At 42.6% G+C, this 25,307-nt stretch overlaps 2 protein-coding genes across 4 annotated transcripts in view; one reads left to right on the top strand and one right to left on the bottom strand.

Moving 5' to 3' along the window:
- SLC38A9 (solute carrier family 38 member 9) overlaps positions 1-11,236 on the bottom strand; it is a 67,204-nt gene extending 55,968 nt beyond the window's left edge. Inside the window, exon 1 of one of the 2 annotated variants that reach the window (XM_067569285.1) lies at positions 11,146-11,236. The gene's annotated coding sequence lies outside the window, so the exon portion shown is untranslated. Of the gene's footprint in view, positions 1-5,432; positions 5,511-11,145 lie in introns of those variants that run through there. The other variant, XM_067569286.1, reaches the window with a different exon arrangement.
- Positions 11,237-23,647: 12,411 nt separating this feature from the next.
- DDX4 (DEAD-box helicase 4) overlaps positions 23,648-25,307 on the top strand; it is a 101,978-nt gene continuing 100,318 nt past the window's right edge. Inside the window, exons 1-2 of one of the 2 annotated variants that reach the window (XM_067568845.1) lie at positions 23,648-23,730; positions 24,082-24,169. In XM_067568845.1, coding sequence (XP_067424946.1) covers positions 24,098-24,169 — 72 coding nt within the window. In that variant the 5' untranslated portion in view covers positions 23,648-23,730; positions 24,082-24,097. The remainder of the gene's footprint in view (positions 23,731-24,081; positions 24,170-25,307) is intronic. The other variant, XM_067568846.1, reaches the window with a different exon arrangement.

Raw genomic sequence — 25,307 nt, 5'->3', positions numbered from 1 at the left:
CTCCGCCGAAACCCTGCTGCCGTTTGCCCCTTTTCGGTGGTAGGGTTTCGCGGGGGGGACTTTCAGCAGTGGCGGGGGAGGGGGGGACTTTCGGCGGCGGATTTGGCAGCGCAGTACGGCTTGCGTACCACCCAGCCTTCTTCGAAGTACCACCGGTGGTACACGTTGAGAACCGCTGCTTTAGCCGAAAGACCATCTTTCCTCCTTTTATGGAATTCTACCTTTAAAGTAGAGATGGATTTAAACTAAAACCCCAGATCCAAACTTCTTAATTTTGTAATAAACAGAAACAACACTTGAGTCCTATAACAGTTAAGAATGCGCAATATGGGGCACACTATATTAAATCAGGCAAAGTTGTCTTTTTAAGAAACAAAGTTATTCCGTTTACTAGGTTTTGTTGCACAGTAATCTCCTTGCAGCCTTTTAAAAAGTGTTTTTAGCAGAACATTTTTAAAAGTATTTATTTGGGGACAGATAGAGGAGGGCCCTGATTAGCAAATGGCTTGAACTTCTCTCATTTACAAATTGATGTGAAAATGAATGGAGTCTGTGGGGTGTATGTTCCCACAGGTGAAACTAATGAATACTTCACAGTTTAAAGAGGAGGGGGAGAGAGAAAAATGAACTATAAGAACAGGAACAGAAACTAACATTTCAAGACTAAAACAGGAAGAGATAGGACTTTAACTTAGCAAAAGCTGTACAGAACAACCAATTGAGTTAGGAGGAAAAGTAAAACTCAGAGTTAAAGGATAAATGTGCAACGGTTGGTGCTGATAATATTAATAATGCATGAGTTGTCTTACTACTAAGAAATAACAAAAGCAGTGTTTTCCATCCTGGGAGTCCCTCTTGCTTGTATAATCCAGTGGAGACATGAGACAGAAAAGACTGGGAAGCAGGGGAGGTGACTGACTCTGCCTCTAATCCATACACTCCACTAAAATGTATTATAGGAAAGGTAGAGGGCAGCTTCTTGAAACTCATCTTTATTCTGTGCTCTTAAAAGAGCCCCAAACAGAGCTGGCTACAAAAGCAACTCTCACATACAGGGTTATGGACTTGGGAAGCTGCTCATGGGCTTAAGCTTGTCTCTTCTTATGTCATCACTCAGCTGCAGGAGAATATGGCCTAACCCCACAGCACCTTCAAAAAACAACTCCCCTCCTACGTAGAATGGAAGCTGCTGGTGAGTGAACTACAGGAGGGAGAGGAACAAATAAACCCCAGAACACTCTCCTGTAAATGAGTTAAAATAGGAAGCAAAAAAATAGGAAAAAAGATGGAATCACTGAACTAATGATAAGATACAGGACAGCAGTGAAATGCCAGAAAAATCCTGGTGGAGCAGTCCTCTATTTAGGGCCTTACATCCAAGAATTTCAAAGCATGTTACAAATCCATTTTGTTAATTTATTTTAGGTCCCATGAACATACAAGGCGCCCCAGAAGAAACACTACTCCTCCCATTCTGAGTGTCTGGGATCTGTCTCCCTCCCCCTCTTTCAATCCAATCTAAGTTTAGCTGTCAAGAAGCTAGCAATATATTAGGGCTGTCAATTAATTGCAGTTAAGGCATGCAAACAAATTAATGCGTTATTTTTAATGCATTAATTGCATACCAGGGTGCCCCTTCTCCCCTGTCCAAGCTGGTCCAGACCTGGAGCCTGCCTCCTGTGTACTGTGCAAAGTGGGGGTGTGCCCCTCCCACCCGCCGCTATACCCAGTCACCACTGAGCTGGGGTCAGGAAACAGGGGGAGCCAATCTGCTGCTCAAGGGGTCACACACACACTTCTCCTGTAACATCCACAAATATTTATTTAAATGGTATTTTATAATTGTTTAACAGTGTGATTAAAACTGCAATTAATTGCAATTTTTTTAAAATCATGATTACTTTTTTTAATTGTTTGACAACCCTACAATTTATAGAAAGCTGGCTAAATTGTGGAAGTCTCATTTCAGAAAGAGTACATGGCAAGAGAGATGATTAATGGAAGAGCCTGTGATGTGTAACCTTGTGGTTAGAGATGGTTGTTGCAGATAAAAATTGTGGGCTGGCTGAGGATACAGTAAAACCTCTTTGAATTCTGTGTTTATCATTGTTATGCAATTATACTCTACAGAAATACCTAGGAAAGTTTATAATCTAAAGTATCCTACGACTGCCTTTCAAAATGGAAAAGTAATATTTATTAAATACTTTTAAGTTAATTTTTTAATCCTCACAATGGCATGGGTGAACTCCAGAAGCATTAATCAGTTCATCTGAGTAACAAGGTATTACCCTACATCTACAGTAGGAAAAGGTTTTGGCTTTGGTAATATGTGTTGGCTAAGAAAACCTAAACTTCACCACTTTTCCTAGTCAAACCAAACTCTCAGCCCACAAACCTTCCCAGGCTCACATTAGATGAAGTGAACAGGGGAAAAGATGGGGATTAAATTCAACATCCCATTTGAGGGCCTGACTCATGACTTCTGTAATTTTATTTGTAATTATTTGTAATGAAAACAAATCACACAGAAAATCCAAGCCTTTGAGGCCATCTTGAGGCATCCTAAATGGGCAGCTGAGGGCCCCCAGCTTTGGATCAACACTGCTTTCAGGTCCACACCTAATAAGGTGAAATGGGCTGTAATCTGAAACCACTATTGTTAGCTGGAGATAGTTTTCTTTAGGTCACACCCGCACTGGGTGGAGAACAAAGACTAGAAACAGTATTTATGTATGTATCAAGACTCGATAATTAAATGAGGATGATATATAGTGCCCACAAAGGAGGAGGCAGTGTTATTGTGCCCTGCTCTCAATAAACCAGGCCTAAGGTTGGGAAATTTTAAAGCAAAACAAAACTGTCAAGAAAATCTTCAAGTCCAAGCACAAAACTATTCTCTTTTGCCATAATAAGGAAAAAGTTAGTGATACATATACCCATTGTGACACTGGGCCAGAAAGCGCTAAGCAGCTTTGCAAGCTGTATGACCCAAATGCAACCGTTAAAGACATATTAAAGGAAAATATAAATAGTAATGAGGGCCATTCTTTATAAGTAGACTAGGGCTTTGATATGCAAATGTGTTGTTGGTAGTTATTTGATGTTTCCATATATCTGTTAGAGGTTAACAATGTAGATAAACTGCTTTCCTGTCTATTACTATTGTTGTATTGATAAAGAGATCAAAAGGGAATATTTACATCTAGATGAACCTTTGATGTAATAACCACATTTGCCTGTATTTCTCTATGAGGTCTATTAACTGTGCTAATTGAGCTAATTACCGATGTGTGCCTAGGAAATGAAGGTTTTACTTCAAAAGACAATATGCATTACGGCAAAAACAACGAGAGTTCTGTGGCACTTTAAAGACTAACAAATTTAATTTTAGCAGGCATAAGCTTTCGTGAGGCTCAGCTCACTTCATCAGATGCAGAGGGCATAAGCTTTCGTGAGGCTCAGTTCACTTCGTCAGATGCAGAGGCAAGCCTCTGCATCTGACGAAGTGAGCTGAGCCTCACGAAAGCTTATGCCTGCTAAAATTAAATTTGTTAGTCTTTAAAGTGCCACAGAACTCTCGTTGTTTTTGCTGTCTACAGATTAACACGGCTACCCCTCTGGAACCCTTCAATATGCATTACTATTCTCTATTCAAGAAAATATCTATGAACAGTCTTGATAGTTTAAATGTCTATTGCTGACCTTTCTAAGTATGGACGTATTGAGTAAAACTGTCTTCTATGATGAGATGATTAGCTCTGTGGAGGGAAAGCAGTGGATGTGATATACTTTGACTTTAGCAAAGCTTTTTATATGGTCTCCCACAGTATTCTTATCAGCAAGTTAAAGTAGTATGGGTTGGATGACTGACTAGAAGATAGATAGAAAGCTGGCTAGATCATCGGGCTCAATAGGTAGTGATCAATAGCTCAATATCCAGCTGGTAACAAGCGGAGTGCCCCAGAAGTTGGTGCTGGGGCCGGTTTTGTTCAACATCTTCATTAATGATCTGGAGGATGAGGTGGATTGCACCCTCAGCAAGTTTGCGGATGACACAAAGCTGGGGGGGAGTGGTAGATACGCTGGAGGGCAGGGATAGGATACAAAGTGACCTAGACAAATTGGAGGATTGGACCAAAAAAAATCTGATGAGGTTCAATAAGGACAAGTGCAGATTTCTGCACTTAGGACAAAAGAATCCCATGCACTGTTAGAGACTGAGGACCGACTGGCTAGGAAGTAGTTCTGCAGAAAAGGACCCGGGGGTTACAGCAGACAAGAAGCTGGATATGAGTCAACAGTGTGCCCTTATTGCCAAGAAGGCTAACAACATATTGGGCTGCATTAGTAGGAGCATTCCCAGCAGATTGAGGGAAGTGATTATTCCTCTCTATTCAGCACTGGTGAGGCCACATTTGGAGTATTGTGTACAGTTTTGGGCCCTCCACTACAGAAAGGATGTGGACAAATTGGAGAGAGGTCAGAGGAGGGCAACAAAAATGATTAGGGGGCTGGAGCACATGACTTATGAGGAGAGGCTGAGAGAACTGGGCTTCTTTAGTCTACAGAAGAGAAGAATGAGGAGGGATTTGATAGCAGTCTTTAACTACCTGACAGGGGTTCCAAGGAGGATGGAGCTAGGCTGTTCAGTGGTAATAGATGACAGAACTAGGAGCAATGGCCTGAAGTTGCAGTGGGGGAGGTCTAGGTTGGGTATTAATAAAAACTTTTTCACAAGGAGAGTGGTGAAGGACTGGAATGTTACCTAGGGAGGTGGTGGAATCTCCATCCTTAGAGATTTTTAAAGTGCGGCTTGACAAAGCCCTGGCTGGCATGATTTAGTTGAGATTATTCCTGCTTTGGGCAGGGGGTTGGATGAGATGACCTCCTGAGGTCCCTTCCAACCCTAATCTTCTATGATCAAACTTTTGGCCTGCTTTCATCAAAATCCACGTGATGGAGTTATCTGCAAGCACCCATCCTGCTTCAACTATAAAGGAAGCTTTGGGCTTAATACTTTTTTATCTCAAATCTGTGGGCCTTTTGTCAGGGAAAGTTTGGTTCACAACACTGGGATCCTAGCACCAGCCTAGAATTGCCTTGCTAATTCTCATGGGAGAATTTGAACAAACTCTGTATATAGACTATTTAGTCTTCATTTCTCTGGACTGGATTTCTAACAAAGAAGCTTTAAACAAAAACTGATGACCCTCAAGCTGTTTAGGTAATTTTCAGAGACTTTGCAAATTAAGAACTCTGCAACTCAGTTATCTCTACTTTGAAACTGACCTAAGAACTTTCTTTTCATCTGTGTATGTATAATCATCTTTTAACCATTACCCTTTCCTCTTTTTTAATTAAATATTAGTTTAGTTAATAAGCATTGGCTTTAAGCGTGTATTTGGGTAAAAGCTGAAATATTCATTGACCTTGGTAATGTGTCCAGTCCTTTGGGATTTGCAGAATTTTTTTTACATACGATAGACAAGATTTTCAGTAATCCTTATCATATTTGACTTGGCTGTCTGGGTAGAAACCAAAGGACAGGATAGCTTTCAGGAAACTTTGTTTTTGTCTTCTGAATGACTAGTGACATGATAAGAAGCTGTTTATTGCTGGCTTGGTATATCTTATGGAAGAAAAACAACCAGTATTTAGGGCAGTGCCTACCCCAGTCTTTGCAGTTTTGCCCTGTTTATGTTATCTCAGCATGACTTCCCTAGAGGCCAACGTCACACATCATCATAAATCCTGGATAAATGAACAGGATCTTGAAACCTGCTAAAAACAGCCAAATCACCTTTACATCAGATTAAAAAACATAATTATAACAGCACCCAAAAGAGAGCTAGGCACCTGCCAGTGCAGACACGTTTCTCTACCCCAGTTAGCTTACAGACAAGGTGCTATGACGGTAACTAAACAATAAGGAAGAGGAGGAAAGACTGGGGAATAGCTGTGAATTTACACAAAGGTTAGCTTTTTGTATTAGCAAAATAAACCAAATGAATGAGTAGATGATCTAATTGGCAAGCTTCCTGTAGACATTTCACACATAGCTGGTCTTTGGGAGACAGTATGGTCTTTGAAGACCAGTTTATGACTTGAACACACTTTTTGCACAAAAAGTTCCAGAGGGGTAGCCATGTTAGCAAAAACAATGAGAGTCCTGTAGCACCTTAAAGACTAACAAATTTATGCAGGCGTAAGCTTTCATGAGCTGCAACCCACTGACGAAGAGTTCAAAAACTTCCCCCTTCTCCTCTGAATCACTGTCTACAATCCCTCAGTCTTCTCCCCCAGGATCTGTCCCTCCCATTGCCCCACTCCTCTGCTGCCAGCAATATGCTCTGAGTTTTCAGTTATTCCGATGTACTCTCCTTGCCAAGGTCCTTGATTGCTTCCACATCAAGATCTACTGCTCTACCTAGGTCCTTGCTAATCACCCCCTCTTCCAATGCTTTCCCCACTTCTGCTGGGTCCTCTGTAATCACCACTTATTATTAAGGTTGCCTAACCTTTCCCATTATAAGATCCTGTTTTCAGTTGTTTATATCTTCCAGACTGAAATTTTCCATGCTGAATGTCTGCCTTCTCAGACTGAAGCTTTTGTGAATTTCAGCCAAAACAGTTTAGCTGTTTCAAAGAATGAGGCCAAGGAAAAATGTTGTTTTGCTTACATTACTTTTTTTTTTTTTAAATATATATTAAACGAACTCTAGACCCCCATGCATTGGAGCAGGGCCTTGACATTTGGCAGAAGTATTTCAGGAATACACCTCTTGCCAATCCTGTGAAAATTCACACAAGTTTAGCCAAGTTACAAGCCTCAGGAAAAATCTCTCATGCCCAGAGACTTGTTAGAGCTTCATAGCTAAACTCCCTGAAGAGTCTGTCTTTAGTGGGCATACTCCAGCCTGAGGCTGAATACGACTTCCCCTGGTAATTGCCACTCTGTACTGTTATGGGCCATGTTGAGGCCAGGCTCTGGCACTGAGAGCTGGGAGCTCATGTCTTCTGTACTTTTGATGTCTCTCCACCTCCTCCTGCTGCTGGAGCCAAACAGTGTGGCGGAGGATGCCTGATTCAAATGCAGAGAGGTTAAGAGTTGGACCTAGGGAATGGAGGCAGGGGGGAACAGACTGGGGGTATGTCTACACTGACGGTGGCAAAGTGGCCACCATCAGATCGATTTTTCTGCATCAACTGAGCACTCAGTGAAGACCCACTCAATCGATCTGGAAGTCGACCTAATAAAACCACCTCCTCAAGTGGTTCAGTGCAGTGAAGGCACCGCGCAGAAGGGAAGCACAGTAGTCGACATGAGTTATGCAAGCTACTCTGCGTAGCTTGCATAACTCCTGTCGACTGCTGCCGAATTTCCAGGTAAGTGTAGACCAGGCCTAGGACAAGGACCATGGGCGGGAGGCACACTGAGGTTTGACAGGGAGACCAAGGAGGAAGCCTGGGACTGGGAGCCAGTGAGCATGGGCACTGTGGCTGGGGACAGGGAAGAGACTTCTAACTTACGTGTTTGACGTTTCACCCTTTCTTTTACATAGGTTTTTGTGTATAATAAGTAGCTATCTGAACTAACAATTATAATCACTGTACCTATCTTCCACCCACCCTCCTTCATCTAGGAACTCTGGTACCTTGAGTTCTTCCCCTCCTTCAAAAATCATTTTCTTCTTTCCAGGTCCTCTGCTATTTGTCCACCATCAACATTCTGCCTTTCTTTCTAGGTATTCTATTCTCTGTCCTTTCTTATCCCCAGGGATTTGTTTTCAGTCCTCCCTTCTCTATGCATTTCTTCTGGTATGTCTCTTCTCCCAGTTCCTACCATGGCTCCATTAAAGAAAAAAAAGGAAAGCAGTTGGGAGGGGAGGGTTGCAGTAAGCATTCTTCTTGGCCTACAGAACTACATTTTAAAAACATATCTTTAACATAGTTCAAACATGATGATATTTTGGCCCTAGAATGTTTGGCTTTGTTTAGTTGATTGGTTATTAACAATTTAGCTAATGTGTTTAAACAAGTTTCCTAAACTCTGTTCTTTGACCAGATTTTTCACTTGGCTGGGAATCAGCCTGCATAAATAAAACTCTTCATTACAAAAATGCTATAAAATTCTTTAAATAAAAAAACCTGTAGTTTTTCAATGTTAATGACAATATTCAGGTGAAATTAGCATAATCTACTCAAAGAAAACTGGACTACTGACAAAATGATACATCTTTCCTACTCTCTCTGATAACTAACCCACTTCCATGCCATCTCACTGATCACAAAACAGAGAAGCTATCTTGCTAAAATATATTGGATGGGTGAAAGACAAGTCTACATAAAGATGATGCAGGCCTCAAGTAATTGTATTTGAAACAAATCAATAGACATGCAGTAGTTAGCCAATATATCTTAACCTAAAATTATTTGAACGTGAAAATTACTTAATTTTTTTTTTTAAATGATTCTAGCTTTTGCAAATATTACTGGACAGTAACTGCAAATATTTTTGCAAATTGCATTCAATTAAAAAAATTATCTTCTCCAGGGCCCAACTCACAAGTTGTACCAACTTCCTGATTAGGATTGAAGGGGACACTAGAATAGGGAGCGTCTGGATGCTAAAGTAGACTTAAACTCCTCAATGTGTGTTCTGTTTTAGAGTCTGAATTGAGACAGCCTGAAAATACACTAGACACAACCTGGAGGCTCAAGAATAGCACACTTTATTTAAAAAAAAAAAAAAAAAAAAGGTGTTCTGTAGCACTTTAAAGACTAACAAATTTAATTTCTGCAGGCTTAAGCTTTCGTGGGCTGTAACCCACTTCATCAGATGTAAGGAATAGAAATCACATTCTCACCTCCCAATCAATGGTTGTGAATACGCCTCAACTACTCTAACTGAATGGACTTTGCTTTCATCCACCTTCCCCATTGCTGTTACTTCCCTTGGATATGTGTATATATATATATATGCCTCCTATGTGATTTTCTGTTCCTTACATCTGACGAAGTGGGTTATAGCCCACAAAAGCTTATGCCTGCAGAAATTAAATTTGTTAGTCTTTAAAGTGCTACAGAACTCTTGTTGTTTTTGCTGTATACTGTAGCCTGCAAACAAGCAGGCTTGTTCTATATTATTATTAGAGATATTTTTCATATATATTTTGATATGATTGTGTGATTAAATAATAAAATTAGATATTTTATTCAGCTGTAATGCAAAGTACCTTCCAGGCCACATCCTGGATGACAGCTACCATTAGTGTGTGTGTATATATATATATTCAACCTTTGGCTTAGATAAGTATCAATGTATAACAGGATAAGACATATATGATCATAACCTTTACCCTAGACAAGTCAAGAGACATTAAAAGGGGAAGGGGCTGTCCCCGGTTACGCCCAAGAAACTTCACAAGTACACCATAAAACCCACAAAAGGCTAAAAATAACAAAGGTGAGAGACCTAGCCCATTTGGAAAGATGTGGATACATCATTAATACGCATGAACCTGTCAGCCTATAGAATGTGTACCCTAAAAGTTTGGAGGTTAAAATCCAAGTTTGGACTTAGAAGGAGGACCCATATTCTTGGGGTATAAGAAGGGGCAAATCGTGCTATTTGGCGCATTCGCCTTCGTCAGCTACTCCTTGAAGCTTCTTTAGTTAGTGTTAAGATTTCTTCTTCATCTATACTTAGAATTATTTGTAGTATAGCTCTTAGCTATAGCTCTCAAGCACTGCCTACTCCATCCCTCTACTCCTGAGTTGGGGAACCAGACATCTCTCTCAACCAGATCACCAGGGAAGGGTGTGAGTATATTAATCAAAAGCATATCATAGGAAATATATATATCATATGTCTCTAAATTAAGATTGGTTTATCCATTTGATTGTTAATTTTCTCTATTATGTCTTTCGTTTGTCTATTTTATATTATCTTAATAAAAGTTTATAAATTATACAATTTGGCTATCACTAAGAACCTTCCTGTTGTGCACCCGGGGTCCCTATAAAATAAACTGGAGCCTAATTCAGGGACAAGAACCCAATCAGATCATTTGGCATGCTGGCAACCCTATCAAATATTAATACACCCCAAAATCAGGCTACAATACAGACTAACACGGCTACCCCTCTGGAACTTTTCAACACTTTTTTTAAAAAAATCTAGTCCAATGCAACTCATACACTGGAAGTAAAGGATGTTATCAATCACTTTAGGCTGGCTGTACCAGCTGTATCTAGAATTAGTTTTACTGTATTATGGTGTGATAAAGAGGCCAATCACATTTTTTTCTTTAAAACAGTACATGGGATTTCTACAAATTTCTGTTACAAAAAAGGGCTATGTGAAAAAACAAGGCAGCCTTCTTAACTAAGAGATTTGTATCACGTGCTATAAATCACAATCAGGTCAAAAAGTATTGCAACACTAACAATCAAACTACATGTTGTACTGCTCATAAATGTAGAGAGATTATACGAAATAGATCTGTCACAATTATAAAGAAACCACAAAATAATGAAACCTATCCCTCTCCACAACTTTGTGGCTTTATCCTAATTCACTCCAGTTTAAAACGGCTTCATACTGACCATCACTTCTTTTAAAAATACTTAAGTTTCCAACCTGTCTGCCAAGGGCTGTCATTTCCATTTGATACCAACATATAAAGTATTCACTGTGACTATTAAACGTGTCTGTCACTTTCATCCCGCCAGCCAGTGAACAGGAGGAAAGATCCAGGGTGAAATCAGCCGCCCCCCCCTTGAACTCAATGGCAAAACTCCCATTCACATCAGGGGTCTCGGATCCCACCCCCACTGTTTTCCAGAAATCCGCCCTTTTCTCTGACATTTGAAAACAGCTCCCAGCTACGCTCCGCGGAGCTACCCCACCTGGCCCCCGAGACAGCATTTGGTAAGCAAACTTGCAGCCAGCACCCGAAAGCGGCGTCTGAGGGGGGCTGGGCTGGGGGCAGTAATACCACGCTGTTCCTCTCTATGAAGCACTTCTCGTCCCAGAGGCGCCCCGACTAGGTGGGAGGGAGCCCCAGCCCTGGGGCTCACTGCCTTCCCCCTGAAGGGCCCGGGCGCCCGGCCTAGCACAGCTCAACGGGAGGCGTCTACCTTCAGCAGCCGGGCCCTGGACCTGCGCTCCACCCCAGCGACCTGAGCTCCTGTCTGGGTCTCCGAGTCCTGGACTCGGAGGCGGTCGGCACAAACAGGAAGGGCGGCGCGGCTGCCGGGGAGTGGGGGCTCTGCCGGCCCATAGGGCGCGTGGGCTGGGAAGTTTTCAGCGGGAGAGTCTCTCAGGCGAGCGAAGGGAACGCTCGCCGGCCGCGGACTACAACTCCCAGAGAGCCTTGCGTGAGCCCCCCCCCCGGGATGCCTCTCCGGGGAGGGCAATTAGCAGGATGGAGCGATTGCCTACATCTCCCAGAGTGCCTTGCGCGACAGACTCTTTTCTCCCGCACCCCGCTGAACCTTTTTCGTAGCGCACCCCCAAGCTCGCACAAGGGGCGTGTCCATACAGTAGCTCCAGCTAGTGCTGCTGTCTAATGCCTACTGCAGACTAGGGAGGGAGAAGGATGTTTTACTTCCATGAGGCTAGCTCACTCCAGCCAGTTTAACTTGATGGACTTGCCCTATGCTTATGGCCAGTGTAGATGCAGTTTGACACCGCTAGCTCAACTGTAGTAGGTTGAGTTTTAGCCTTGCTAAAATAAAGCTAAAGGTGTTACGCTATCTACCTGGGTGTTAAGTGAGGTGCTTAATGGTTTGGGAAGAAAGGGGAAAGATCCGTCTTATTCTGGTAGCGGCAGCTTTGGTAAAACAGTATCCAGTAACAGTCAATCCAGCTAGATTTTTAAGTGGGTTTCTTTGGTCAGGTCTATGACCCCTTGAACTCCTTCACTCACACACACACACTCTCTCTCTCTTTAATCACTGCCTTTTTTCCTAATCTACAGGTAAAGTGTACTTTACCACAAGAGAGCTGGTACAGCTGAAGTCTAGGCTCATGCCATGCTAAAGTAAAACTTGCCTTGGGTACACTAGAGTTCTAGAACATGTTAGGTTGTGCTAGCTAACACACAAAAGCCTAGTTTTTTATCCCAGGCCTTGTTTTCAGTACAAAAAAAAAAGTTGTTACATAACTCAAGTTAGAACACTCCTTATTTCATCGTACAAGGCCTTATTTCAAACAAGGCCCTCGCTAAAATATACCTCCAGAGGCCATTATTTATAGTATTAGTAGGTGTGTGGGAAAGTTGTTTAGTCCCATGTTAGGACAGCAGCAATAATAGTAAAAATAATACATGGTGGAAGACTCAATAATTCTCCCTGTGACTGGCATTTTTTTGCAGAGAAGAAAATCCCTGAGTGGAATAGTGAAACTAGTGGGGAAAATACCACTCAAACTTCTTAAAAACTTTTTGATCTGAATTTAGAGACAATAAGATGTGCTCAGTACATAAATGTAGAAGTGAAGTCTCTCTTATCTATCGCTAGAACAGCATCTAGGGCATAGTCAGTCTAATAAGATGCTTTTAGCTCAAACCAAATATGGTCTCCTCATGGCACGATGGGAATATCAGCGTCTCAGGCTCTTTCAGACCAGGGTTTTAGTTCCTGGGTTCTTACACAGAGCATACTCAGCATACATAGAGGCCTTCTCTACACTACTGATTTTTTGCCAATATAGCTATAATAGAATAGCTTTACTGGCAGGACCCCTCCCCCTCAGTGTAGATGCAGTTTATGCCAACAGAAGGCATTTCTGTCAGTATGGTAACACTCCCCTTCACCCCCCCCCACAACATTAACTATGGTGCATCTACACTATAGAGGTTTGCCAGCATAGTGACGTTGGCTGAGGGGATGTTTGTTTCACACCCTTGACCAATATAGCTATGCTAACAAAATTTTGTAGTATAGACCTGGATGGAATCACTGGGGATTTTAGGTACTAAACTAGAAGTCTGTACTGAGTGTGTGAAAACTGAGATTTTTTTCAAAAGCTTATAACTTGTTTAAATCAGGATGGATTTTCACAAGAACAGCAAAAGATGCATCCCTGACCCAAATTTCAAGTCTTTGTTCCAAAGCATAGGGGCACTAGAGTGTCTCAAAGAAAAGTTCACTAGAATTTTTAAATGGCAAAACAACATTTTCTTCCATAAACTCATTTTCAGAAATGGCTGAACTGTTTTGGCTGAAACATTAAAAAATTGTAGCCTGAGGCAGACAACTGCCATGGAAAATTTCAACCCAAACAGTTGAAGTTTGGCAAAGTTATAAGAAACTGAAATCAGGTTCTTACCATGAGAAATGTGAGGCAACACTAATAATAGGTGGTGATAACAGCCCCTCCTGAAACACACACAGCAATTTTTTTTACCTAAAGAAGAATTAGACAGTACCTTAAAGTTCACTTAAAATGAGGGAGTCTTTCCACACAGCTCCTCCCTGGGAAGATCTCGCCCTTGCTCCCTCCCTTCTCCCCCCACTGCAGTCCTGGCCCCGGGAGGAGCTTGCTGTTGTCCCCACCCCAACCCCGGGAAGAGCTCACTTGTACCCAGCCCCCAACCCGGGAGAAGATAGCTCTTTCCGCTCCCCCACAGCCCTGGAAGGCGCTTGCTCTTGCCTTCCCACCTCCATTAGCAGGAGAACTCCCACTTAACCAGAGAAGAAGGGTAATATTTATAAAGGACCCCTCCCTCAGGTTCTTTCCCCCTTATCCCATCTCTATTCACTGGGTAAGAATGTGTAATTAGACAGACAGAATGGACAGGGTGCAAATAACAAACATTTATTGTAGACCGACAAAAAATAAAATAGCTCAGGGACTGAATCAAAGGAGAGGTCAGAAGCCAAGGCCCATTACTAGATGAACATAAACTCGTGGGTACATAGATATCAGTAAACTGGATGCATCATGACTGCCTGTTTTTCCTTTAGGAATGGATCAGTGGACGGATTGGGAACAAAGTGGAAATGGGTAGTCAGGAACACCAGAAGAAAACTGGAACCAGGGAATCAGGAACACAACACAGGAACATCTTTGTTATGGTGTATTTCATATGCTTTATGCTCTTTCCTTTTCAAGAGTTTGTGCAACTCTGGATCTCTTTGTTGCAACTCCACAATGTCAGGTTGCCTTCCTACTTCCACACTTTTGGGTTGAATCTTGGACACTCTGTCATCAGATTTAGTCCACAGTGACTCAATTCCCATGGTTTGTTTAGCCAAACCATTCACCTTTGTATTCAGACATGTTATCTCTGTCTGGTTTCGTCTATGGGCCCTCACTTTAAACAGATAGGTCTCCCCACCTTGATTACTTGCCAGCTTCCAAGCATGCATCAGGTATTTTGAATAAACTACAGGTTTTCCATCCACTGTAGTCATCTTTTGGGATAACCAAATTGGCATCCATTCAAGGAGCACTCAAACGACCCAGTTGGAGTCTGAGTACACCACCAAGTCCTTCTCACATTTTGCAGTGTCTAATGCTGCTGACACCATCACTAATTCCACAGCTTTTGCCGCCGGTGGGGACACTGTACCCTGTTGACTTCAGTAGTGCTTAATTGGAATGCAGCATACATACTGTCTGTTTCTATTAGAATCCCTTGCTCCAATAGGGATGATATTGTTTTCCTGAGTTCCTCTTCCTCCTTAGCGGGACACTTATACTGTCTCATAGGTCTGGGATCAGGACCACGCACCATTACTGGTTTATTAGTTTTGCCATATTGTAACTTATTGTTCGCAAACATAGTTAGGTGTTTTCTTACTATACACGTAATGTCTGAATCCCAAGTCAGCAGACTCAAAGTCTCAGGAGCCTTTATGGCTGCTATTCTGTGCACAGCTGGCACCACATGTCCATTTTCCATTCCTGGAGATCTGTCAGCAAAGATCTGTTGGGAAGATCTACGATGACATTTAACTTCTTCAATGCACCTATCCCAAGAATACCTTCTCCTTCCAACTGCTGTAAACCAAAAGGTATCTTGATTTTCTCTGTTCAATTAGTCTTGTGAAAGGCACAATACTAGTTTTTCCATTGTATCTTTCCAGAGATTGAACTCTTTCAACTGAAAAATCCTTGGCCTTAGGCTCTGCTTTGGTGTAGAGTATAGAAATCGTGGCACCTGTATCTACCAATAATCTTTGTTGAAAGGTACCAAACTCGCCTTTTACAGTAGCCGAAACCACGGATCTTCCCCGTTGGTCTTGTACAATTGGTGCCACTTGGTTTGGGGAAGCACAGGGAGCTTGGTCCCATCATAGCTGGCTTTCCACCAGTGAGTCTCTTTAAGGATCAGAGTTGTCCAATCTTTTGCAGCCCTCATGCCTTGCAAGTCTTTGAAATAACTCCTCCGTTCTTAGATGAGGTAGTCGATCCTTTTGCCCATACTTAAGAAGCTTCTTCCAGATTAGATTTCTGAAAATTAAATTTGTACTAGGATAATAAAACTTAAATTACCTTTCATACATTTCCATGTTGTTAACATTAGCAACTTGAATTACAGCAAGAAGAAAACTAAAATCCTCACTGCCCATAAAATCTCTAATTAGTGCAGCAATATCGTCTTTACTGAGAGCTGGTATATTGCTTACTTGGGAGAGCCATTCTAGTAGGCAATCCTGGTTCACGGGATCCAAAGTTTCCCTGTGGCATGCGCCTGTTCTGGCGTGTATGATTTAATTTCCAGCTTAGTTTCAGAAAGTCTGGAAGAACCTCCAATGCTTACCACAGATGTGGTTACGGGTTCCATTGGCAAACTCTTCCCTTTTCTCTGAGTCATTTCTAAATCTTGTTTTGCTTCCTCTGTTCGTATGGGAGGAGCAAATGGACAAACTTTTCTTATAGCATATGTGCTCTCTTGACTATCAGAGCTGCTGTCAGACTCCTCACTGCTAGCATCAGAGCTAAGCTCTTGTTCTCTTAGACGGTCACCCCTCATAGCAGCAGTCACACCTCATGCCTGTTTTAGCCTTTCCATTAGGCAATTAAACTTATGAGTACAAACTGAATGGTCTCCCTGACCCCTCCTAGATTCCTAAATCTCCAACACAAGCTTCCTACCTGCAACTTGTGACTCCTCATTTTGGATGATAAGCACTCAGATTTCTTCTTCACTTCTTTCCAAGAATACATTCATTTCTTGGACTTGCAACTCTAATCTGTTGATCTAAGTGGACTGGCTTAACCCTGGTGCAGATAGCCACTCTCTCTATCTGCTGAGCTCAGATTCCTCTGATTCTTTGCTATTTATCAATTCTCTTAATTGATTGACCAAAACCTTTTGTTCCTGACCTTGTTTTTCCAGCTTTTTGGCCACCATGGCCAGACTATATAACAAAGCTTGTTTTTTGAGATTTTTTCCTAGAGTGGGGTTTCACCTCTACGAATTCCTCCCACCTTGCACATAGCTTTTGGTACGCATCTTCCCCTGCGAACAACCTATCTGCCCACAGATTCTTACTTTTCCCAAAATCATTCATACAGAACTCTAAATTTACTTTATTTGACTCTGCATGCCATCCATCAGCTCTGAATCTTCTTGCCCCACTCATTCTGGAACTTCAGGATCATTTTATCCTTTCCTAAACCTGGTGATAATCAAACCCACCAAAGCCCTACGGAACTGATTCCTCCAACTCCTGCCTGAAGACTGCTGTCCCTGGTGGGCAGACCTCACCCAGCTGTGATCGCTAGGCCAGACCACCTATGACATGGTCCCTTACACTCTGTCCCTTCATACATCCTACATGTGATGGGGAGGGAAAGGAGTAGATTGGACAAATAATAATAAATAATAATAACTAACCTTTGTTAGAGCTATTATTTACCATTGTCTCTCTGCAGCCTGAAGAAGGCCTAGGCTATGTTACAAATACAAGTGAATCAGGTCTCATTTACAACATGATTAACTTTTTTAGCACAGACAGGACTTAACCATCTTATTGTAATGAGGCTAATGACTTGGGAGTCTCAACACCACACTAGAGCATTAAGAAGTTTTTCTTTGCAACAATAAAGATAACTGAAACTCATAGGACTGCCAGAAAAGTGTTGGGAAGAACTTCCAGACTGACCCAGCTTACTTCAAACCTGGGTTGAATCTAGCACCCCAAGGAGATGTAATCACTAACACCATTTTTTTTCAGTTACTATTATTACTTTAACTTTTGGTGGTACAAAAGAAAAAGAGAAGTTTGATTAAGTAATCATCAATTCTTGCATACTCAGTGCTGTGGTCGGAAGAGAGATGTGGGCTAGAGACTGTAGGAGTTATTCCAGAGCCTGTGAAAGGATCAAGGGTGTTTGCAGATGCCAAAAAAAAAAAAAAGATACATGCAAAAAACAAAACTGAGAACAAAGTTCACTCTTGATAACATATAAATTGTATCTCGCTATCTCAATTATTATGAAATAAGGCAGTTGGAATTTGCATTCCAGTACATGCACTGAAAGTTTTGTCTTTTCAGTGTTACAATATCTACATGTTTTTTATTAAAGTATGCTGATTTTCAGTATTTTGTAATATATTATTTAGGACAAAGCTGCTGTTCATGGATCACATTTTCTCCTGCACCGTGATCCACTTGGTGTGTGTGTGTGTGTGTGTAAGAGGAACCATGCTTTTTAGTTCACAGCTGTTCAAGCCATTGTCCTGGCACAAATTAAAGTAGCCTAAGGGCAGCTTGTGGAATTCCTAGCTGCACAGTTACTGATAGATTTTGTCTCCTCTGCACTGCTTGATTGGTGTAATGGAACCTGATCATCAGTGATCGAGTCATGTCAGAACGCTGGAATGGCGTTCCAGCACCTTTTTTGAGTGCCAGCATGGCATTCTGGTACTTCTGACCTGCCTCCCTATTCCTGAAGAAGAGGTGGAAGAGGCAAGGGTAGCATTTCCTCACACTGCCTCCTCCACCTCTTCTATTTCCAGGTTTGCTTCAGAAGGAGAGATGGCAGCTCAGTGACAAGCTCTCCTTCTGGAGGAGGGAGCTGGGTCCAGGGGAGTTCTGGCACTCCTTTTTTTTTTTTTTAAGGACTTGAGCACTACTTGAGACTACTTTTTTAAGGACTTGAGAACTGTGGAATAGATAACCTGAGCATTCACGATGCATAGTTGGAGGAAATGCGTGCAGATGCACTAAATTTTTTCAGGAGCAAATGGTGCTATAAGTGCCTAGCTATGAGGCTGAAATGATGCAGTGCTCTAGTGCAGTCAGGTCTTGACAGCAAAATCACTTCAGTTTTCCTATCTCCTTTATACCAGCTTACAGTGGAAGGCCTGCATCCATAAAGGGATTTAGATACCTAGAAAATCACTGGAACAACAATGCAATCCACAAAGCTGAGTAAGGCACGTAGGCTCTCTAGACAATGAATGGAGGGAGAGAGAAAGGTGACTTAGAATTAAATCCATAAAGCCAACATGCTAGGCAGAAAGCTGCCTAAGATAGCCAATGAGAGATGCCCATGAGAGTGGTGTGACCTGAGCCCCTTCCTTTTAACAGAGAGAAGCACTGAAATCCAGGCTGCAGGGAGGTGCCTATTGATGCTTCTGATCCACTACTGGGAACCCAAACCCCTTCCTTGGAGTCAGGTAGCTTAGGTGCATAAGTTATTTCTTGTAAGAATAAGTTAGGCACCTGCCTCGCTCCACAAAAATGGCCCGAGGAACTGCCACTGCCCACCTTGTAACTGCGTTAGAGTATACAGCTGCGATGTGGGAGACCCAGAATATCCCCTTCTTTAGGAGGAGGAGAAAGAATTTGAACAGGGCTCTCCCACATCCCTTAAGTGAGTGTGCTAACCACCAAATTATGTGATACTGTGATGTGGGAGCTTCCTCAATCTCCCTGTTGGAGCTGTTCCACTATGCATAAATATTTAAATAGTCATTGGAACAGAGACAGTATAAGTGTGAGAATGACTTTATAGCTTGGTGGTTAGGGTACTCACTAGAGATGTGCATGGCCTACGGCCTAGCCTCCTTGCTCCAATGACTATTTATACAGAGTGGAATAAACCAACAAGACAGATTGTGGGACATCCTTATCAGAATACCCTATAGCTCAGTGGTTAGTGTACTCAGTGCAGGTGGGGGAAAACCTGTTCAAATTTTTTCTCCCACTCAGGCAGTGAGGAGAATTGAAGCTGGGTCTCCCACATCCCAGCTAAGTGCTGTAACAAGTGGGCTAAAATTTATAAGGTGGGTAGCAGTAGCAGTACCACCATCTCCTCCAGCCAGTTTTGACTAGGACCTGATCTGGTAGACAACCTCTGAGCATGGCTACAGGTTTGGGCCCTTTGGGTGATACAGATGGAGGAGAACCTATTTTCTCTAGTTGGTGGATTACTCTGGGACTTAGGTGGGAGATGGGCACCCGGATGCCTAGAGTGAGGTGTGTGTGCCCAGATGCCGAAACATAGATGCCTAGAGAATTTTTACTGCAAAAATTATAGTTCTGAGTGAGTTTAGTCTCCTTCAGGGTTAGGTGACAGCTGAGCAGAAGTTTGTGGATTGCAGTGGAGCCTAAAACTGGGACTTAAGCACCTAAGCACTAATCAACCACAGGCAGTAACAAAGGCATTTTCTCAAAGATCAATTGTAAAACACTAGGCTTTTGCCAAGGTGACTTTTTTGGGTCATTATTTTTCATTTTTATGATGTATAAAGAAAATCTGAATGTTTTTGTCAAATTGTTTTTTCTGCTTGGTTGGAGTTTTTATTCATTAAACTGTTTGTTTCTTGCTTGTTTTAACACCAGTATAACATCAATGTGTAATGAACACTTGAGAGATTCTACGCTCTCAGTATTTGTCTACACTTAAAATGCTACAACTATGCTACTGCAGCGCTTCAGTGTAGGTAATCCACCTCCCTGAGAGGCAGTAGCTAGATCAAGGAAGAATTCGATGGAAGAAGAATGGGGATTTAGGTTGGCTTGAGTATGGTTGCTCAAGGGTGTGGATTTTTCACAGCCCCGACAGACATAGTTAAATTGACTTAATTTTCTAGCATAGAGCAAGCCTCACCCTTTCTTTTAAGATTAGAATAATCACATTTTCCTCACATTTCTAAGGTTAACAAAAAATAAAAGTGTAAGAAAACTTTTTAGAATTTCTTTGCACCTCACTGAGTAATAAGACCATAAAGCCACGTTTTTTTCCCCCAGTTACTGCAAGTGATTGTAAGCAGCTATAGCTCCCACCGTTTTCCAAAACAAGAATAAACCCATGAGTGGATATGGTCCAAAGTTGCTCCCTTCCTAGGGCTTGCCTTTATTGTTAACCTAAAAAACAACAAAACGAACTTCTCTTCTGAGTTTAGCTGTCCCTAAGATGGACATGCTGTTCATGTTCCTTTCCACCCACGCTTCCTTGAGGAAGGTATTCCAACTTGGATTGGAAGTAACAAGACCCACCACACTTGACATCAAAGTGAGTCAACAAAACTAATTCTGCATCTCTATTATAAAACCTGACATTGGAGTGAGTAAATAATAATAGTAACACTCTTGCATTCTGACACAGGGTCTTAGACCTTTCTGCTGTAAACTCCTGTAATGGTGCATTTAATAGCGGGAGCAAACCGAACTGTTTAGGATCCCAGCATACTGTCCATTTGTTGCTCTTAGGTGCACAAGAACCATATACATATGTTTTTACATTCATATAAATTTCTTGCTTTACAAAAGTTATTCACAGTCAGATATAAATCAAATCAAGCAGCACAGAAAAAGCTCATGAATATAAAGTGTAAATATATTTATTATGTCAAAGGAGAAAGAGAAACATATGACTTAACTATGATTTTTTTTATATAAATTTCTTGGTCATGGTAGCCACACAAAGCTTTTGAAACTATGGGCTGAGATAAACACAATGTTCTAATATGTTCATAAAATCCAAATGCAAACATATGCATACCATATGTTAGAGGAAATACATTCCTTGGCATGTTATTTAACATATAAGTATAGGGGAAAGATATTTTGAGGTATGTGGAAGATTGACCTACAGATAAATCACTGATGGAAAGACTTGATTGTTCTATTAACAGACAGAAGACACAAATCTATGTTTTAAATTTCATATACATGTCTTGTTTATTTGTGAAATTCCTATGAATGGAAGGCAGAAAACCCATTCTAAAGCCTTGAAGAGGCAGCTAGAGTTAACTAGCACATTGTAATATACTGTATTTTACACATGAAAATGAAGACATATACAATACATATACTTATTTGTACAAGTCAGGCATTGAAAACTGAATAAATACAAAGGGGGGAAATTGCAACTGAATTCAGTGCAAACTCTGTCTCCAGTAATCACAGCAATGTCTCACAACAAAAGGCTGGTGGTGGGCTTGGGAGGAAAGGAATTTCTTCTGACAAACAAACCATGCCCCCCCTCCCTGCATCACTAGACACAGGGGCTAAATCTGCACTACAGTTTTAAAGTGTTTTTCAAAAGGAGATAGGTAATGTAAAATCCTATGGTAGACATGGCAAATTGTAGTTATACTTTGAGTTAACTAGTTGAGATGACCTGGTTTATCCTGATTAGCTAAACTGAGGTAAAACTACAAATTGACCTGTCTACATTAAGATTGTACAGTATGTTAGTTATCTTGTTACCTTTTTTCCTTGGTTACAGAGGCTTTGTCTACACCAGAGTAGTTTACACTAATTGCTCCCTCTCAATCAACAGGAAAGCACCTTGTATCCAAACACAGAAGTGCTTCAATCAATTGGGGAGGCAGCAACTGGGATAACTTATCCTGAAATGTTATAGGGGTAAGCAGTGGGATAGTCTGAACTGGTGCATGCTCAATCGATTTTGTGTCCCCCAAGGTAGCCACAACATACAAGCACAATTGGTGATGTCAGCTCTGAAAGATGTCTTCTTTGACAATTGTCAGGGCTGACAGAGCCCTCTCAGTTGTTGAATTCCTTCTGTTCCTTCAATCATCCCTCTCCCACATTCTCTCTCCAAATCCATACAAATCCTATATGGAATGGGGAGTACATGCATGACTCGCATCGGAGAAGATGGCCCACTGAGAAGATGACTCTTTAATTGGCCTTCAAAGGCTTAGGGCTTGTTTACACTGACACTTATGCTGGAAAAACTTTTGTCACCCAGTGGTGTGAAAAAACACTCTGCTGAACAACATAAGTTTTACTGGCATAAGCGCTAGTGTAGACAGCCCTATGTCGGTGGGGGAGCTCTCCCGCTGATATAGCTACCGCCCCTCGTTTAGGTGGTATTATTATGTCAGCAGGAGAGCTCTCTCCTGCCGACATAACACGGCTATACTAGTGCTTATGCTGACAAAACTTACGTTGCTCAGCAGGGTGTTTTCTTCACTCCCTTGAGTGACAAAAATTGTGCTGGCATAAACGCCAGTGTGGACAAGCCCCTAACAACCTAGCTAGCTCAATTACTGCATTTAACAGACAGTCTTGGTTTGCTAATCTCTTCCAAGCAATTATTCTTTTCCCAAGGAATTTGAATTATGGATCAATCCCCAGATAAAGTTGTCAAAGATAAATGCCACCTGAATTGGTGTACAGCAATCCTAGTGGTGATGCTAGGGCAAATAATTCACCACCTTAGGGTGGGTAGAGTGGATGCACTAACTCATTTATTCCAGTGCAAATTAGGCCAAACAGTTACACACACAATACACTGGTTGCATAGTGACCCTCTCCTAGCCTTCTGCACAGTGGCATGCACATACACAACCTTACTGCATAGTGACCCCCATACCTTCACTTGTAATGTGATACAAATAGGCCTGGATCCAGAAAGGGCCATAGGCATTGCAATGCTGAGTGTCACACACCCAACTTTTAGGTTCCTAGAAAATCACAGGAACAATGCTGCAATTCACAAAGCCTGAGTTAGGCACCTAGGCTCCCCATATAATGAATAGGGATAGTTAGGCACCTAAGAATGCTATCCACCTCAGTCAGTGTGCTAGGCAGGGAGCTGCCTAAACTAGCCAATGGGAGATAGGTGCCTAAATCTAGGCTGAAGGGCTGCTTAACGATCCACAAACACGAACCCATCTCCTGGAGTCAGGTGCCTAAATCATTTATGTGGGACTGAATATTGGGGAATTCGCCTATATCAGAAAAGCCCCGAATATCAGGACTGTCCCTATAAAATCGGGACATCTGGTCACCCTAGCTACTAGGCACACTGCTAAGTCAAACAACCACACCAGGCAGTCATTACACTGTCACACACAGAGCTCTGCCTGTCCACTGCCCTTGGGCTCCTCATCGCCAGACACTGGGCCTACAGCGTCACACAGCCCCACAAAGAGCCCCTGGAGCGGCCAGGGTGGCAGGGACCCTCCAGAGCAGCTGCAGGAGAACGCTCGCCGACACAGAGCCACGTGCTGAGAATGACTCACATCACACACACACACACCCTCTCGCAGCAGCTCAGCGCGGTCTACGGCTGCTGCGCAGCAGCGTCCCCATTGGTGGGTGGCCGCGGCACGTGACACCATGACGAGACGCTGCGCGGCGGTTGGTAAGTAGCGGCACGTGCTGCCGGTGCTGCTGAGTGGAAGCCTACTTGTAGTAGGGGGGCGTGCGCGCGGCCCTTGTTCTTTGTGGCGCGTGAGCTGGGGCTGCGTGGGGCGGCGCGGGTTATGTAGTGAAAGGGTGCGGGACGCCGCTTGCTTTCCTGCCGCGCCGGTGTGGGGACGGGGTCGATGGCTTCGCTAGCCGGCGCTGGTCTAAGGGAGCGGGCGGCGTTGTGGTGGGAAGCCCCGCTGAAGGGAGCTGGGTGGGGGGCCTTGGCCCGCCGGGCCAGCAACTAGTGGGAAGCCCGGAGGGGCGGAGCGGAAAGCATGGGGCCCCGCGGAGAAGAGCTGGGTGGGGGAGGAGCGGGACTCGTGCGGTGCTGCGGGTGTTCGGATCAGGGACCTCGTGGCCACCTTGTTTGTCGGCTCTGGCAGGTGGGGGCAGCTTCCCGTGGCCGCCGGTAACCGGTTCTTGCCCCCCTCCGTTCAGATTGAGAGCCTGCAGCATGGGAGATGAGGACTGGGACACCGAGATCGAGGACAGCGTGGCACTCTTCGTGCCAAACTTCCAGCAGCTGGTACGAGACCATGAAATGGGGGGAAAGGGGGCTGGGGCCTGGTTACACTTCCTGCACCATCTCCTTTTAATCTAAACGGGGGCCGAGGAGAGACAAGTAGTACAATCCCCTATGTCCCTCTTCCCTTGCATTGGGGTGATAGGCTGGTGCGCAGGTGACTGTGTTAGGGGCCAAGGTTTTATGGAAACTAAAGAAAGGCATAGATCTAGATTTCCTAAGCCTTTATTATTAGGGAGAGACTTTCTAATCTTCAATGTTTACCATGACTTCTGTAAAGTAAATATTCCTACCCTTCCACTCCATCAAAAGTGCTGAGAAAGTGTTCCTGCTGAGCTTGGCAAGTTCCTTTTCCTTGATCTCTGTTGGATTCCTGTCTCCTAACAACTTGTTTTTGCCTATAAGCAGGGTGTCTACCCAACCCTGCTACCTCAATCTTTTGTTTTAGTTCCTCTTTGCTATGTCCTTTCCTATAATACCAGCTTACTGTTTCCTTCATTTCTGATTTTCACTTTTGCTCCAGTGATTTTTTTTACTTCTGTACTTGGAACAGTCTCTTTTTTTCATCCACTACAAGTGTCTTCTCTCTTTGTCTGAAGCCCACTTTTCCTGGAATTCCTTGCCTCCATTTTTGTCATCCATTCTCTCACCTTTTCTTACTTCAACCATTGAATTTTGTTTTCTCTAATTTTCACTGTATGCTCAAGGGCACTTAGTAATGAGCATTCTATAAAATTCTTACATTTGAGACAGGAAAATGTGTTACTCGGTAAAGCATCATGTACATGCTTTATAGAGTAACACAACAAAGCATGCTGTTTTAGGTAGGGACTTGAATTTTTTTTTTGTCTGTAAAGCACCACCATCTCTGCCTATGATGTTCTATACACAGATGATAAATAATCATGAAAGTTCTTTTTTTCAGAGCACATTATTTTTGCACAAGTGAAGAAACATCAAATGAGCATTATGTGTGCAAGATTTTTATCTTTGGGTTTTGTACCTTCAGCAGTTGCCTTGGAGGAAAGTTCTTAGCTTCTATGATTTTTGATCTCCTGAAGCACATTTAAGTGTCTTGAAGGTTCTGCCCTAATTCCATTTGGACTTTGGTCATTGAAGAAACTTTCCCTGATCTGTCCAG

The sequence above is a fragment of the Emydura macquarii genome, unplaced genomic scaffold (assembly GCF_026122565.2).
Source record: "Emydura macquarii macquarii isolate MOO-44397 ecotype Brisbane River unplaced genomic scaffold, CSIRO-AGI_Emac_v2 contig_2897, whole genome shotgun sequence".
Taxonomy (NCBI): Eukaryota; Metazoa; Chordata; order Testudines; family Chelidae; genus Emydura; species Emydura macquarii.
Note: the sequence above shows the minus strand (reverse complement) of the source record. Positions and strands in the feature narration are given on the sequence as shown.